This window comes from Neoarius graeffei, chromosome 11 (genome assembly GCF_027579695.1).
Source record: "Neoarius graeffei isolate fNeoGra1 chromosome 11, fNeoGra1.pri, whole genome shotgun sequence".
Classification (NCBI taxonomy): domain Eukaryota; kingdom Metazoa; phylum Chordata; class Actinopteri; order Siluriformes; family Ariidae; genus Neoarius; species Neoarius graeffei.
In genome coordinates this window covers 48,384,471-48,401,475 of record NC_083579.1, presented here as the reverse complement: position 1 = coordinate 48,401,475, position 17,005 = coordinate 48,384,471, and the positions used below count along the sequence as shown (strand labels likewise).

General features: G+C 41.3%; 1 protein-coding gene across 1 annotated transcript in view; it reads left to right on the top strand.

Annotated features, from left to right (window-relative positions):
• The window catches only part of tpp1 (tripeptidyl peptidase I), a 35,305-nt gene that overhangs the window by 12,088 nt on the left and 6,212 nt on the right, over nt 1-17,005 (top strand). The window contains exons 5-11 of the mRNA XM_060934082.1: nt 2,198-2,319; nt 3,834-4,012; nt 4,637-4,835; nt 5,148-5,336; nt 5,457-5,526; nt 8,510-8,630; nt 9,355-9,510. Coding sequence (XP_060790065.1) covers nt 2,198-2,319; nt 3,834-4,012; nt 4,637-4,835; nt 5,148-5,336; nt 5,457-5,526; nt 8,510-8,630; nt 9,355-9,510 — 1,036 coding nt within the window. The remainder of the gene's footprint in view (nt 1-2,197; nt 2,320-3,833; nt 4,013-4,636; nt 4,836-5,147; nt 5,337-5,456; nt 5,527-8,509; nt 8,631-9,354; nt 9,511-17,005) is intronic.

Sequence of the window (17,005 nt, the reverse complement as noted above, 5' to 3'; positions counted from 1 at the left end):
TTTATTAAGTAATTCCGTCAGGTTTGGAATACTGGAAGAGGGGTCGGAAATATAAAGTAGCATATCGTCGGCGTATAGTGACACTTTTATGCTCTGACGCTCTTCTCTGGATTCCTTTGATACTGTTGGACATGCATGTCTATCCAGATTCTTATCTCGAAGGAGATTTTGAATTTCATCCTCCTGGTCATCAAACCAGTCGTTGTGAATCCTTTTCTTCTTCCCAAACACCTGGTTTGCTGCATCTTGAAGAACTTCTTTGAGGTCATCAGAGTCTGCATTGCAAGCAGACAGCCGCTCATCGAAGAATTGTTCCAGCCTTTCTCTTTTATCATCCTTGCATGTGTGTAACAACTTTGGTGGCCTTGTACCTTTCTTCTTCTATCTACTGATCAATTATTTTCATTATTAACTTTTTTTAAAATGCTTTATGTAAGTTGACTTTAGTATTGTCATTTTTATTTTAATAAGGGGAGGCCCTAGAAAAATCGTCAGGTTTCAGGCCTCCCCTGCATGTCTTTGTTATATTTTGTTAAAGCCAATTTTGTTCTTGTATATGCAATAAACAACAAAACACAGTCTCCATCTAGATCTCTAGATCAACACCTGAGAGAAATAAACGTGATTTTGTCCATCCTTAGTGTTCCCCATTATCCGTCGTCTTGATGTTTCTCTTAATGTAGGCCATGGCTTTATCCAGATCCAAAAATTCCTTGTCCACTCCGTTATAGGTGATACGGAGCCGGGCAGGAAGGAGGATGCCATAACGGACGTCTTGTTGATCTCGCAGTAATTTCCTAGCTTCTGTGAATGCAGCACGAGCCTTGGCAACCTTCGTTGTGTAGTCCGGAAAGATGGTGATGGCTTCTCCCCTGTACCTGAGCGGGGCTTGGCTGCGAGCACGGCGCAGCACCTCCACACAGTCCTGATGATAATGTAGCTTCGCTACAATCACTTGTGACTTTCTGCCAGCGTTCTTTGGCACAGGGCTCCAATGCGAGCGATCAACGACAATGTCCTTTTGCAGTTTAAGCACCTCGGACAATAATTTAGACACCGACTCTGTGGAGCTAGACCCGGGCTCCTCTGCAACCCCCAGGATTCGGATGTTACACCTGCGCATCCTCCTCTCCATGTCTTCGTATCTATCTTTTACCTCTCCCAGTTCTTTCGTCAGGGTGGATACGGTAGTTTGAAGCTCTGCCACTTCATCTGACCACGACGATATGTCACCCTCCATGTCCTTAACAGCAGACTTCATTTGGTCAATTTCGTTTCGCGCTAGCATGGCGTTGTTAGCTAGCTCGGCTCTGACTGTCTGGAGCTCGCTCCTCAGATGGCCAAACTCGTCAGAGAGGGACTTTTTCAGCTCCGTTCTAATGACAGCGGCAATATCAGCTCGTAGGTCCAAAAGGATCTGAGCTTTCAGGTCTTCCATGTTGATTTCCTCGGCGTCTTTGCGGGGGGAAGCAGGTATGCGGCTTCGGTCTGTAGATGTACTCCATGCTGAGGAGATGTCGGGTCTAGGGGTAGATGGTCCGTTGTACTTGAATTTGTGGAGCCCCGAAGCCATTACAGGCATCAAAAAATCATATCTCTGATTCATGGTGTAGTTAATTATGACACCAGCTTTCTGCAGCAAAGATTATCAAAAAAGCGTTTTTATTTTTGAAAAAAATGCAGCAGTTGAGCAGGAGCTCTGCAACACACGTCTTACTTCATTGCTTCCAGGACAGAGCGTTTGACAGGTGATGAAAGAACTTGTTTTGCAGATATCCCACAGCATTAAATGTAATTATAAATGGCTAAAAAGAATAATGTAACAGTTTTCAATTGAAAAAAAAAAAAGTTAACGTTGGTTATTTGCTGTAGTACAAGAGGGATAAAATGCTTTGGGGTGTGCTGTTATTGAAAAATCAGCTTTGAGGTGGGTGGATTTTTTTTGTTTTGTTTTTTGTTCTTCCCAACAGCATGCCCCATCATGTTTTATTCTTTACCTGCTAACTGCCCTTTTCTTTTGTTCAAGGTGAATTAGGACTGAACAGGTTTTCCACTTTTCTCAGTACAAAGGAAAATGTTGAAGTTCTTGTCCATGGTAAATAATGCTGATGTTGAAATATGAGGTGTAAAAATGTTAGTGTCTTTTAAATGTGGAACTCTGATATTCTCTTTTGCTCTCTCTCTCTCTCTCTCTCAGGGTTGCAGAAACATTGCTTCCAGGAACTGAATTTCACCACTATAAGAGAGGTGATCAGACTGTAATAAGGTCGTCCTCTCAGTATTCGGTTGATGACGATGTGTCTGAGCATCTGGATTTTGGTGGGTGAACATTTACAAGTTTAGGTCGATTGCTGACTGCAGACCTGAGTGTAATATATTAGCTTGATCTTTATAAAGCAGGTCTGTGTAATTAGTATTAATAAATATTATTTAGTGTCAGTTATCGCGGATATTATCCCTATTTTTGAAATTTGTGAATTCTATGTGTACATTTCAGGGCTCGAAATTCGCGGTGGTCCGGTCACCCGAGGCAACTTAATTTGTCATTTGGCGGGTAATTCCTGTCACTAGGCAGCCCGGCTGGCTAATTGAAAATAAAAAATATATATGAAGCGAAGATTCACACCGTCAACTAAAGCCGCCACATATTAAGCGCGTGCCGTGTTTGTGTTAATCGATGTGTTTATCGGCAGGACGGAAAATACCAAAGAATTCCGAATCATATCGTGTACGAGTCAGGCTGTCGGTTTTTTCACTACTGTGCATGCATATAACGCATCTAGTTGAATATCACGGTAATCACGTGTAGTATTGGACCAGGTGGGTGGAGCACAGAAGCACGGCAGACCAGAACTGAGTTCTCAATGAACTATTTATTGCTAGCTTTTCAGCCTTTTATCACTTCCCAGCCACGCGCGCACGCACACGCGTGTGTTGGGGAGAGCTCCCTTTCTTTGCTCTCCTCTCCTTTTAAAGGGCGTGGTCACTGGGGAAGATACACAAACACAGGTTAATCCCCATCAGGTACAATGATTCCACCACTTACCTTCCCTGACTCCGCCCTCCATTCACAGACCGACGCTTGGCCACGCCCCCGCTGCCACATCATGTTCTCAAATTCAATAGATGTGGCCACATTATCGCCCATTTAAACACATGTTTTTGTTGTTGTTTACATCTACATCTGCCAAAGCTACGTTGCGATGTGGAATTTTCTGAAAGGTGTACAGAAACCGCCAGAGACGGGGACAAAGCGACCTCGGTCTGAAGAGAAGAAACGACAAAGGACTTTATAAGCAAACGTGGGAGCAGGGTAGGCCTTGGCTGCGATACGATTTTTATGGAATAATTAATTTTTTTTAAGTTGATTCCTAGTCAATATGAAGCTCCTAATGTTTTCTCTCTCATAAATGGTTAAATACAGAAAGCATGTTGGACATATTTTGGGTGCTATAGTCATGATAGTAAGTATATTTGCTTTCAATACTCATACACCAAGTTGCCAAGTTTTCCAATATATTTGTTGATATTATATTATGGTGCTCTGTGTTCTCATTTATGTATTTAACAACAGTATCAAAATACTCGGGTCTTGAAATAAATGCACATTAGTCATGAACAATGGTAACTACTCTCTTTTGCGTTATTTTTGACAGAAGTAAAATTCATACATGAACAAATTTTGGCTAGTTGATTTTCTGTTTGGCTAGTTACTTTGGAAGGTAACTAATCCGGCTGGCTGGTGAAAAAAAATGAATTTCGAGCCCTGCATTTGATGTAATTGGTTTAAAAAAAGAGAAAAAGTTTAGAGTTGAATTTCACCCTTTTTCCAGTGGGTGGTGTGTTACGCTTTCCATTGAGCAGTAAAGAAATCAGTAAGGCCTGGGCAGGGCCCAGGATATCTGGAAATGCTTTTCATTTGGGTGTGACTCCTGCAACACTAAGAACTCGCTACAACCTGACCGCAGCTGATGTTGGCAGTGCTGCGAACAACAGCCAAGCAGTGGCACAGGTACTCCAATCAAACTGCTCTCCATTTTCTTTGAGTCGACTTTGACAGCTAAGGAGAAAGCATGGTTTGCTTAGAAATTGCACTTCCATAGCATTTAATGCATCAGGCCCAATTAATTTAATCAATCAGTCACATGGGTTGCATTTATTACCTTTACAACTTTGTTTGTTTGTTTGTTCCCAACATAACTCAAAAAGTAGAGAATGGATTTTGATGAATTTTTGAGGAACGGTCGACCATGGGCCAAAGAACAATTGATTAGATTTTGATGCAAATCTGGATATGTATGTGGATCCAAGGTTTTTGTTTTTTTTGTTTTGTTTTTTTGGTCTGTTCCCAACATAACTGAGAAAGTAGTGAATGTATTTTGATAAAATTTGGTGTACAGCTTTAGTATTATCCAAGGTTCACGTGATATGATTTAAATGTTGATAATATATGGCTTAAGGGAGGTATGCACTCTACTGAGTGCCATTCTATTTACGTGTGTGTGTGTGTAAAAAAAAAAAAAAAATATATATATATATATATATATATATATATATATATATATATATATATATATATATATATAAAACATACACACAATGCTGTAATTTTCTTCTACTTCTATAACCTTCATAGTTCTTGGAGCAGTATTACCACCCAGCAGACCTGGCTGAGTTCATGAAATTATTTGCAAGTGGTTTCAAGCATCTGATTAATGTTGAGCGAGTGGTGGGTAAGCAGGGAGGAGGAAAAGCAGGCGTGGAAGCCAGTTTAGATGTGGAATATATCATGAGTACTGGAGCCAACATCTCCACATGGGTCTTCACCAACCCAGGTAAGAAAAGATGATCTAGCTAATGACCTGCTTTGTTTCTGTAAGGGTCTGCTTTTTGAGTGAACTCCAACTTAATTCCAGAAGCAAATCATTATTCTACTTTCTAATCTATTTATGTGAACCTGAACAAAAAAAAGTAGATTAATTCCTTAATGAAGTATTCTACCTGAATACATCAAGCTTTCTAACTGTATATAACTCTACGTCTAAAAATGTGCTTCTGTCTTCATGTCCTATGTCAAATAACTTTGCACTGCTGCTGATGTTATAAGTCACCAGCGCATGAAGTACATTCTATTCATTTTGTTCCAGGTCGACATGAGGCCCAGGAGCCATTCCTTCAGTGGATGCTGCTCCTTAGCAACATGTCTGCAGTGCCTTGGGTGCACACAATCAGCTATGGGGATGACGAGGACAGTCTATCCACTGCCTATATGAACCGCATCAACGTTGAATTCATGAAGGCTGGGCTCCGAGGAATCTCTATGCTCTTTGCATCTGGTAATTACATTTATGGATTGCTGTGGGTAGGAACAAATGTTGAACTAGGCTTGCAAACCAGTGTGACTCTTTTCTGTCAACGTTTATCATTTTATCAATATCTGTGTTATTTTGATACAGGGGACAGTGGGGCTGGCTGTCGGCACTTGACCAAAGAAAATGTGTTCAGGCCAAGCTTTCCTGCTTCCAGGTGCATGTCATTTTATTGATTTTTATTTTTTTTATTATTGTACCTCACAGATAACTTGGTAGATATCTGTTTAGTTAGATCAGTGTAGCACTCGTTTGTGAGGAAATGAGGAACTGGGAGACAGGCTTGACAATTCAAGCTGCATTTTATTCTTTGTTTGCTTTCGCTTTTCAGCAGCTTTAATGCACGCATATGCAGGTGCGCGCGCACACACACATGGTGCTTGGTAGCTTAGTTCTCTCTGTCTGATCACTGGCCATCTGAAAGATGCACAGACACACATTAATAGACATCCAGTAATTACAACCCCAATTCCAAAAAAGTTGGGACAAAGTACAAATTGTAAATAAAAACAGAATGCAATAATTTACAAATCTCAAAAACATATTGTATTCACAATAGAACATAGACAACATATCAAATGTCGAAAGTGAGACATTTTGAAATTTCATGCCAAATATTGGCTCATTTGAAATTTCATGACAGCAACACATCTCAAAAAAGCTGGGACAGGGGCAATAAGAGGCTGGAAAAGTTAAAGGTACAAAAAAGGAACAGCTGGAGGACCAAATTGCAACTCATTAGGTCAATTGGCAATAGGTCATTAACATGACTGGGTATAAAAAGAGCATCTTGGAGTGGCAGCGGCTCTCAGAAGTAAAGATGGGAAGAGGATCACCAATCCCCCTAATTCTGTGCTGACAAATAGTGGAGCAATATCAGAAAGGAGTTCGACAGTGTAAAATTGCAAAGAGTTTGAACATATCCTCATCTACAGTGCATAATATCATCAAAAGATTCAGATAATCTGGAAGAATCTCTGTGCGTAAGGGTCAAGGCCGGAAAACCATACTGGGTGCCCGTGATCTTCGGGCCCTTAGACGGCACTGCATCACATACAGGCATGCTTCTGTATTGGAAATCACAAAATGGGCTCAGGAATATTTCCAGAGAACATATCTGTGAACACAATTCACTGTGCCATCCACCATTACCAGCTAAAACTCTATAGTTCAAAGAAGAAGCCATATCTAAACATGATCCAGAAGCGCAGACGTCTTCTCTGGGCCAAGGCTCATTTAAAATGGACTGTGGCAAAGTGGAAAACTGTTCTGTGGTCAGACGAATCAAAATTTGAAGTTCTTTATGGAAATCAGGGACGCCGTGTCATTCGGACTAAAGAGGAGAAGGACGACCCAAGTTGTTATCAGCGCTCAGTTCAGAAGCCTGCATCTCTGATGGTATGGGGTTGCATTAGCGCGTGTGGCATGGGCAGCTTACACATCTGGAAAGACACCATCAATGCTGAAAGGCATATCCAGGTTCTAGAGCAACATATGCTCCCATCCAGACGACGTCTCTTTCAGGGAAGACCTTGCATTTTCCAACATGACAATGCCAAACCACATACTGCATCAATTACAGCATCATGGCTGCGTAGAAGAAGGGTCCGGGTACTGAACTGGCCAGCCTGCAGTCCAGATCTTTCACCCATAGAAAACATTTGGCGCATCATAAAACGGAAGATACGACAAAAAAGACCTAAGACAGTTGAGCAACTAGAATCCTACATTAGACAAGAATGGGTTAACATTCCTATCCCTAAACTTGAGCAACTTGTCTCCTCAGTCCCCAGACGTTTACAGACTGTTGTAAAGAGAAAAGGGGATGTCTCACAGTGGTAAACATGGCCTTGTCTCAACTTTTTTTGAGATGTGTTGTTGTCATGAAATTTAAAATCACCTAATTTTTCTCTTTAAATGATACATTTTCTCGGTTTAAACATTTGATGTCATCTATGTTCTATTCTGAATAAAATATGGAATTTTGAAACTTCCACATCATTGCATTCCGTTTTTATTTGCACTTTGTCCCAACTTTTTTGGAATCGGGGTTGTAGACACAGGTATAACTCGTCACATTTTGCCTGCTGGTTCAACCTGACTCCCCGCCGTTCGCAGCCAACGCTCGATCACGCCCTCGGTGTCACAATCAGTTAGTTGAAAAAGTGTTTGTCATAGTGCAGAGGTCCTTCATATCTTACTTTATTCTGCTGCAGCAGTGTGCTAACAAGTACACATTATGTAAGGGATCGTGTACAACAAATCAGTCACTAACCTTTACAGGGTGACGCAGGTCTTGAATCATGCTGAAAGGGTTTAGTTTGTGATGATGACCGGCTCGCTGTATATTATCCCGCTTAGTACATGGCCTCAAGAAATCAATAATTTTACACATTTTTAAACTGATTTTATTTCTTCTGCTAATGATGTGGTCCATAGCAACGGTCTGTTATACAGGAATAACAGAATAACTAGAATCCTGTAACTGACCAATCACAATTGAGTATTCAACAAAGCGGTTTAATAAATCTGGCTATATAATGGCCTCAATATGCATTGTTGTTTATGGTTGGGTGGATGGTGTCTGTAATTTTCTTGTATCTTCTTATGGGTGTTCTTTTTTTGGTTTGTTTTTTCTTGCATGTCCGACATAAGAGAAAGCACCTACAGAAGTACCTACAGTATATCTTGTTATTGTTACCAAAGTTGCGAGAGAGTGGAAAACGTTGTCATTGCAGCCATATACAAGTAAAAATGACAACAGTGTGGTACAAGATGAAAACCAGACAACATAAAACAATAATACAAGCTGTACCATTACAACCAGTACAGGACAATAAATACAACACTTGTAACAGGTACAGGCAAGGCATTATCGTGGAACATATGGTTGACAGCAACACGGTGACTGGAATAGTGTATGATGGGTAAAGTCAAACTAGCAGCATAAAAGAAAACATGCAAATTTAGCAGTTCTTGTGTGTGTGTGTGCTGTGCTGTTGCTGTATAACAGGTAATCAGTGCATATTGACATTCCTAAGTGAAATATGTGATCTATTGTATAGTTGCAAGTTTTGTGTGTTTTGAAGAATTTTAATGATGCAGAATGGAGGCCTTCTGTTCTTATTCCATGTTTGCAGTCCATATGTGACCACGGTGGGTGGGACATCTTTCAAGAATCCTTACAAAATCACATACGAGGTCACACATTACATCAGTGGGGGTGGCTTCAGTAACGTGTTCTCAATGCCAGACTATCAGGTAAACCTCTGTTAATTGTCTGACACCATCGTAATACTCAACTCAGAGTAAATGTGTCTGTGTGTGTGTGTGTGTATATATATATATATATAATATGAATATGAATGAGAGAGCGATAGGGCGGCACGGTGGTGTAGTGGTTAGCGCTGTCGCCTCACAGCAAGAAGGTCCGGGTTCGAGCCCCGTGGCCGGCGAGGGCCTTTCTGTGCGGAGTTTGCATGTTCTCCCCATGTCCGCGTGGGTTTCCTCCGGGTGCTCCGGTTTCCCCCACAGTCCAAAGACATGCAGGTTAGGTTAACTGGTGACTCTAAATTGACCGTAGGTGTGAATGTGAGTGTGAATGGTTGTCTGTGTCTATGTGTCAGCCCTGTGATGACCTGGCGACTTGTCCAGGGTGTACCCCGCCTTTCGCCCGTAGTCAGCTGGGATAGGCTCCAGCTTGCCTGTGACCCTGTAGAACAGGATAAAGCGGCTAGAGATAATGAGGTGTGTGTGTGTGTGTATATGTACAGTATTTCTTATATGTATATTCTTGATTTTAAAAATCAACATAGGTTGACCGTTCTCTGGTTTGAAAACAACTGATCAGCACCAATGATCTGTAGATGTGCTCTATTATTAGGCATAGCACAGTTAACAAAAACACAATGTATATTCCATTGCATTCCAACAATATGCTAATTACTGATATGCATGAAACATTCAAGATATTTTATATCTGAAGGTTAGCGCAGTGAGCGCATATTTGAAAGGCGCACAGCTTCCTCCAGAGTCCTATTTCAACCGCAGTGGAAGAGCCTATCCTGACATGGCAGCACTATCAGACAATTACTGGGTCGTTACCAACCTTGTACCCATCCCATTTATATCTGGAACCTCGGTGAGTAAAGAATGTAAATTTATACACTAACCAGCCAATTAACTGTAATATTCATGCAACTGTGCAATCAGCCAGTCATAGCAAAGCATGAAATCTTGCAGATACAGGTCGGAGGCTTCGTTTAATGTTCACCTCAAACATCAGAATGGGGGAAAAGGTGATCTCTGTGACTTGGACCGTGGCATTCTGTGATTGTTTTCCTGCTCACAGTGGTTCTGGAGTGGTTATTTTGAATTGCTATAAACATGAAGGTGATTATAGGAAATCACGCACGCTGATTTGGTTGAGAAATTTTGACTATTTCTCAATAATAACCTCGAGTGACTCAGCAAAATGGCGGCCAGTCGCTTCGTCACCGTAAGTGAGGAAGAATTACAAATGATGACAGAAAATGCTGTTCCTAAAAGTACTAAAGATGCGACAAAGTTTGGTCTAAAACTACTCAAAGGTAAAGTGGAATTGTGATTTATTTTATCTATTTTAAAACTAAGTATTTTATGTGACTCAGCGTAGATAAGTGACACAAGTCTGTGCCGCACCGTAAATACATTTGCATACCAATTTTGAAGTTTAAAAAAATTATATATAAAAAAAAAAAAAAATATATATATATATATATATATATATATATATATATATTATTTTTTTTATTAATATTTTTATTAGGAGGCAAGGCACATCAAAACAGGAAACAATGTCAAATCAACATTCAGTACCACACCATCCCTACCTCCTAGGATTTTTTTTTCATACAAACAAGAAGACATTACACAATTCAAAGAAAATAAAATAATTGATAAATAAATAACGAAGTTCTATTATGTAATAATTAAATATTAAAGCTGCACAGTACAAATAAAACCAAAAGGCAAAAAAAAAAAACAACCTTAAATAAATAAATAAAAAGGGAGAGAGAGGGTCCGTCAGTTAAGGGGCAGAGACTGGAGAGAGTGGAAGAATGTAAGAAAGGGAAGCCACTTGTTATAAAATTTAGCAGAGTTACTGTTCACTGAATATCTGATCTTTTCCAACTTTAGAAAAGACATGACGTCATTGAGCCACTGACGACTCGAGGGAGCTTTAGTCGACTTCCAGTGAAGTAGAAGGTGGCGTCTTGCCAGTAAGGAAGTAAAAGCTAAAATATCCAATTGATGAGAGGTAAACCGGTTATGGTCCTCTGGGAGCCCGAATATGGCAACATGGGGGGAGACTTTTATGGTCACAAAGTATTTTAGACATGGTATCAAAATAATACAACCAGAAGCAAGAGAGTAGCAGACAAGAGTAGAACATATGGGTTAAATTGCAGGATGAGGCATGACATTTGTCGCATTTGTCAGCAATACTGGGATAGATTTGAGACAATCAAGCTTTGGAAAAATGGACTCTAAACAGTACTTTAAACTGTATAAGTGTGAGACGAGCACAGGATGAGCTTGTGTGAATTTTCTTAAGAGCAGTGTCCCACCAGTCATCCTCCAAGTTTAGATCCAGTTCATCTTCCCAGGCAGTCTTAACTTTAGTAACTGGTGAGCAATCAACAGAAAGAAGTTCGTTATAAACTTTAGAAATAAATGATTTTTGAAGTGGATCGTGGTTTAAAAACACCTCCCAGTGTAGAGTAGGCGGTAAGGAAGGAAAAACTGGAAACAAAGCTTTAGCGCAGTGTCTAATTTGAAAGTATCGAAAGAGATGAGAAGGTGGGAGATGAAATTCTTTTGAGAGATCTATAAAGCTGTGAAAAATACCATCCTTGTAAAGGTCTTTAAAACATTTCAGGCCTTTATTATGCCATGCGAGAAAGGCTGAATCTGTAAGCGGAGGTTGAAATAAATGATTCTTCAGTAAAGGAGCTAATGTAGATGCTGACTTAAATTTGAAGTGCTTCCTAAACTGATCCCAAATTTTAAGTGTGGAGTGAACCACTTGATTATTTGTAAAGCCAGAGAGGTTAGATGGAATAGAAGAGGTAAGTAAAGCAGGTAAGGAGGATGAAACACATGACTGTGCCTCCAAGTTGCACCATGGCAGATTGGTAGATTTGAACCAAAATGAAATTATATGAATATGTGCCAATAATACAGTTGGAAATTCGGAAGTGTCAATCCACCATTGAATTTACATCTCTGAAGTATGGATTTACGGATCCTGGGAGCCTTTCCACACCATAAGAAATCAGAAATAGTTTGATCAATTGTTTTAAAAAACTGCTTTGGCAGGAAAAGTGGGAGACAATGGAACAAAAATAGAAATTTGGGCAAGATGTTCATTTTAACTGCGTGAATTCTTCCAATTAATGAGAGAGGCAAGCTTCTCCATCTTTGGAAGTCAGATTTAATTTTAGACATTAAAGGTAAAAAATTAGCAGAAAAAAGTGACTTTAACGTTCTGGTAACGCTGATCCCAAGATACCTAAAGCCAGACAGATTCATCTTAAAAGGGACATCTGACTGTGTAAGCTGTGATGCTGAAGCATTAATAGGATAGCATTCACTTTTAGAGATATTCACTTTATAGCCTGAGAATGATCCAAATCTCTGGAAAGCAGATAAAATTGTGGGAATGGAAAGGACAGGATCTGAGACATATACCAATAAATCATCAGCATAAAGTGACAACTTGAATTCTGTGCCCAATCGTGAGATCAAATCAAGTTTATTTGTACAGCGCTTTTAACAATAAACATTGTCGCAAAGCAGCTTTACAGAATTTGAACGACTTAAAACATGAGCTAATTTTATCCCTAATCTATCCCCAATGAGCAAGCCTGTGGCGACGGTGGCAAGGAAAAACTCCCTCAGACGACATGAGGAAGAAACCTCGAGAGGAACCAGACTCAAAAGGGAACCCATCCTCATTTGGGCAACAACAGACAGCCTGACTATAATATTAACAGTTTTAACAGGTATAACCCTCAACTGTCCTCATGGGGCCGTCCTTCACAGGAGTGGGGCGATAAAACTCCGACCAGACACAGGGCACCAGGATGGATCAAGCAGGTCCGAGGGGCAGAAGAGGCCAGCATCTCAATCCCAGGATCAACATGTAACTCAGAGGGACAGATGGGGGGGGGAGAGAAAGAAAACACGTTGTTAGGTATGCCCTAAAAATGACAAGTATTAAATCTGTGTGGTAGGCTCGCAGAGACGAGAGTCTTTACATCAGGCATGACGCACAATGGCATGTTAATATGGTAAAAAATATATCATGACCTGCTCTGGCTGGATGCTTGATTGGGTGATGGGAGCACACTCCTCAGCAATGATGAGATGCAGATGGGACCCTTAGGCCTGGCCAAGACAATTCAGTTACATTTCACTGGGTCTGGGACATGTGACAGAACGTCTGACGGCCGATTCCCTGCAGGCTACGATAGCCAGTCGAGGTCCCCACCGTCTCCACCAAAAGATTTCCTGTTGACTCCATGTAACTCAGAGGGACAGATTTGGGGTGGGGGTGGGGGGGGGAAGAGAAAGAAAACACAGGTGGTTAGGTATGCCCAATGTCACCTGAATAAGTAGGAACAGTATACATATTGCACCGAGTACAAGCAGGGACTCCGGCAACTAACTATGACAGCATAACTAAAAGGAGAGAGCCAGAAGGTAACACAGGCATGAGGGAGCCCCGGGACATAAAGCAGCCAGCCACTGCACCGTCAACAAACTCGAGTGAGCAAGCGAGTGGGGACTCGCTTTTAGAGATCCCTCTAAAAGCTGAGGAGGACCTCAGAAAGATTGACAAGGGCTCTATAGCTAGTGCGAACAATAGAGGAGATAGGAGACACCCCTGTCTGGTACCACGGGTTAGAGTAAAAAAACTGGATTGGATGCCATTAGTGGAGATGCTTGCTTGTGGAGATGTATAGAGACGTATCCATGAAATGAACCCATTTCCCAGTCCAAATTTCTTTAGTACAGTAAATAAATAGTCCCATTCAACCCTGTCGAAAGCTTTTTCTGCATCAACCGAGATTACTACTTCGGGTGTTGTTGTGGTAGTTTTAGAGTAAATGATATTTAGGAGTGTGCGGACATTAAAAAATAACTGCCGCCCCTTAACAAATCCAGTTTGCTCATGTGAGACAATAGTTGGTACAATGTTTTCCAGGCGACAGGCCAAAGCTTTAGCAAGGATCTTAGCATCTACATTTATTAATGAGAGAGGTCTGTATGAGCTGCAGAGATTTGGATCCTTATCGTTTTTAAGAGGAGACTTATGGAGGCTTGCCTTAAAGTGGGAGGGAGAGTGCCATGTTCCAGTGATTCTTTATAAACAGCATGCAGTAAAGGGAGCAGTTTTTCCTGAAATCTCTTAAATTCAACTGGGAATCCATCAGGGCCAGGAGCTTTGTTATTTTGCATGCTACTCACAGCGAGAGTGATTTCTTCTACCGTTAATGGTGAGTCAAGTTTTTTAGCAGCATCTAAGCTTAACACAGGAAAATTAAGGCCATCTAGGAATGAATTCACTACAGTGGTGTCAGGTGGAGATTCAGACGTATATAAAGAGGAGTAAAATGAGTGAAAAACAGAATTAATGGTAGTGGGATCCTTATGCAATGAACCGGATGAATCTTTTATCTGAGGGATCATACGTGAGGCTGCCTGGCGACGTAGTTGATGAGCCAGGAGCCGACTTGCCTTGTCGCCATGTTCATAATATGCGGAGCGTGATCGTAAGAGAAGTCGCTCTGCATCACTGGTGGTGATGAGATCAAATTCAGTCTGTAAATCAACACGTTGTTTAAGTAAACTGGGAGAGGGGCAAGTAGCGAGTTGTTGGTCCAATTTGGTGATATTGATAGAAAGTTCTTGCAATTTGGTTTTATGGGACTTATTCAAGTGGGCAGAGTAGGAAATAATTTGTCCCCGCAAGTATGCTTTTAATGATTCCCACAGCAGAGAACAAGAAACGGGTTCCATATCATTTTGATTTATAGAGATATAATCATCAATTTTAGTTGCAATAAATTCGGTGAACTTATCATCTGAGAGAAGTAATGTATTGAACCTCCAAGGTGTAGAGTACTGGGGTTGTGAAGAGAACTGAATATCTAAAGAAAGAGGAGCGTGGTCAGAAATAACAATCGGGTGGTAATTGACAGACAGTACTTTGGGAATTAGTTTAGCATCAATAAAATAATAATCAATCCGAGAGAAAGACTGGTGCATCTGAGAAAAAAATGAATATTCCTTGGTACAAGGGTTATAAAATCTCCAAGGATCAATGCAGCTGTTCTTGGACATAAAATATGAAAGTGACCTTGACATTAAAGAAGGGGTCAGAGTTCGTGGGTGAGAGCGGTCTAGGTTGGGATCAATTACACAATTCATGTCACCTCCAATTATAAGAAGGCTGTTGTTCAATGAGGGAAGACATTCAAAAAGTTTATTCATAAAGTGTGGATCATCAAAATTGGGGGCATATATGTTAACTAATAAAACGGGAGTATGGACTAGTGTGCCTGTAACAATTAAGTATCTGCCGTTTTTGTCTATCACCTTAGAAGCTGAAAACTGAATTGACTTACCAATTAAAATAGCAAACCCCCTGGCTTTAGAGTTGAAATTAGAGTGAAACACCTCAGAAACCCAGGAACATTTAAGTCTGACCTGATCTTTGACGTGCATGTGGGTTTCCTGCAGAAACACTAGGTCAGCTTTAAGACGTTTCAAATGAGCAAATATCCTTGATCTCTTAATTGGACTCCCCATGCCTTTAATATTCCAGCTCAAAAATCTCACAGAGGACCCAATATGTGGAATATCAGAAGTACGAGCGTTGGTGGACATATGTTAAGTTCTTAGAGATAGAAACAGACTGAATGCGGACCCCCAGGGAAGGAAGGAAAAGAGGGGGGAAAACGCAAAAACAAACAAAAAAAAAACCACACAAAAAAACAAAATAAAACAAAAAAGAACACACACAGATTGAACCCCCCACCCCACCCCATTCCATTCCATTGCACTTACAATGACCCCATCCCCAAACGATGGAGAACCCAGTGCTAACTCCACAAGGAGTCAGATCCCCAAAACAAAAACTTACGGCTTTGAGCATGACTATCGAGCTTCGGATTGAGCTCCTGCAGGCCTAGCAACATTTGACAGAACGGTACAACCAATCAAGTCCAAGTTGAAGTGAAAACTGAAAACCAGTGTGCGTATATGAGAATAGTAAAGAAAGAAGAAATGAGGAAATAAAAGTAATAACTGTCAATATTAACTAACACTGCTTCCTCAAGGTTGTGTATCATTTCTCGGTTCTCTCACTATTGAGTGAGCTGATGAATGTGCTGGCCTCTTCTGGTGATTTAAACTCCTTCTCTGCACCGTTCTGAGTGACCCGGAGGCGCGCCGGGTACAGCAAACCAAAGCGAAGCCCCGGTATTTCGCGGAGTCGGCGTCGGACCTCATTAAAGGAGGCTCGGGCACGGGCCGTCCTCGGAGTGTGGTCGGGGAAGACAGAAAAACTCATGTCTCCAATCTTGATCCGTTGCTGAGCCCTGGCTCGGCGCAGTATGTCCACACAGTCTGTATAGTAGTGCAAACGAGCGATTATGGGGCGAGGGCGCTCTCCGGGCTTCGGCTGGAGAGTACGATGAGCGCGGTCCACGAGAGGCTCCTTCTCAAGCTTAAAAGCCTCCTTGAGCAGAGAGGAAACAGCTGTAGCATTAAAGGAGGTGGAAAAATCTTCAGGAATGCCCACTAGCCGTATGTTATTGCGCCGCGATCTCGCCTCTAAATCCTTGCATTTATTGTCCAATCTCGTCAGTTCAGTTGACAGATGCTCCACTTTAGCCTGTAGTAATGTCGTCGGCGCAGGAGGACAGCGATGTCTCCATTTCACCTACGGTAGTCTTCAGAGTGCACACATCGGACTGGATGTTGGTAATGCTACTGGATAATTCAGACTTCACTGCCTGTAGCTCAGCCTTTATAATTGACAAGTTTTCGGTCAAGGCAGCCTGAAGCTCAGTTTTAAAAATAGCCGACATCTCAACACGGAGTGACGAGAGCAGCTCGGCCTTAAAATCGTGGAAAGCAGCGCCGCCTGCGGCTTCGGCCAGACCAGAAGGGGAGTCACTACGAGGCGGGGATGCAACGTGCGAAGCAGGCCGCGGTGGTTGTACAGGTACTTTAGGCTTTGGCGGCATTTTAATCGGCAAAAGGATGGCGTTAAATTCAAATTATAATGGTGGAGAACACACACACACACCGGAAAAGGATACAAAAGGTGTACCTAAAATAGTTTTTTTTTTAAAGGTTGCTGCAGGAGCTCAGAGAAACGCGTCCTACTCCATTAGTCGCTACACCGGAAGTCATATATATAATATATAAATGTGTGTGTGTGTGTGTGTGTACACTGTGTTCCAAATTATTATGCAACAAGTGTTTTAAGAGTGGTAAGGTAAGATATTTTTTGTTTGTCAGTTAAACTCATGAATGGTAATGTGTATCAGGGCTCTGTATATCACTGAAACCAATTGAAG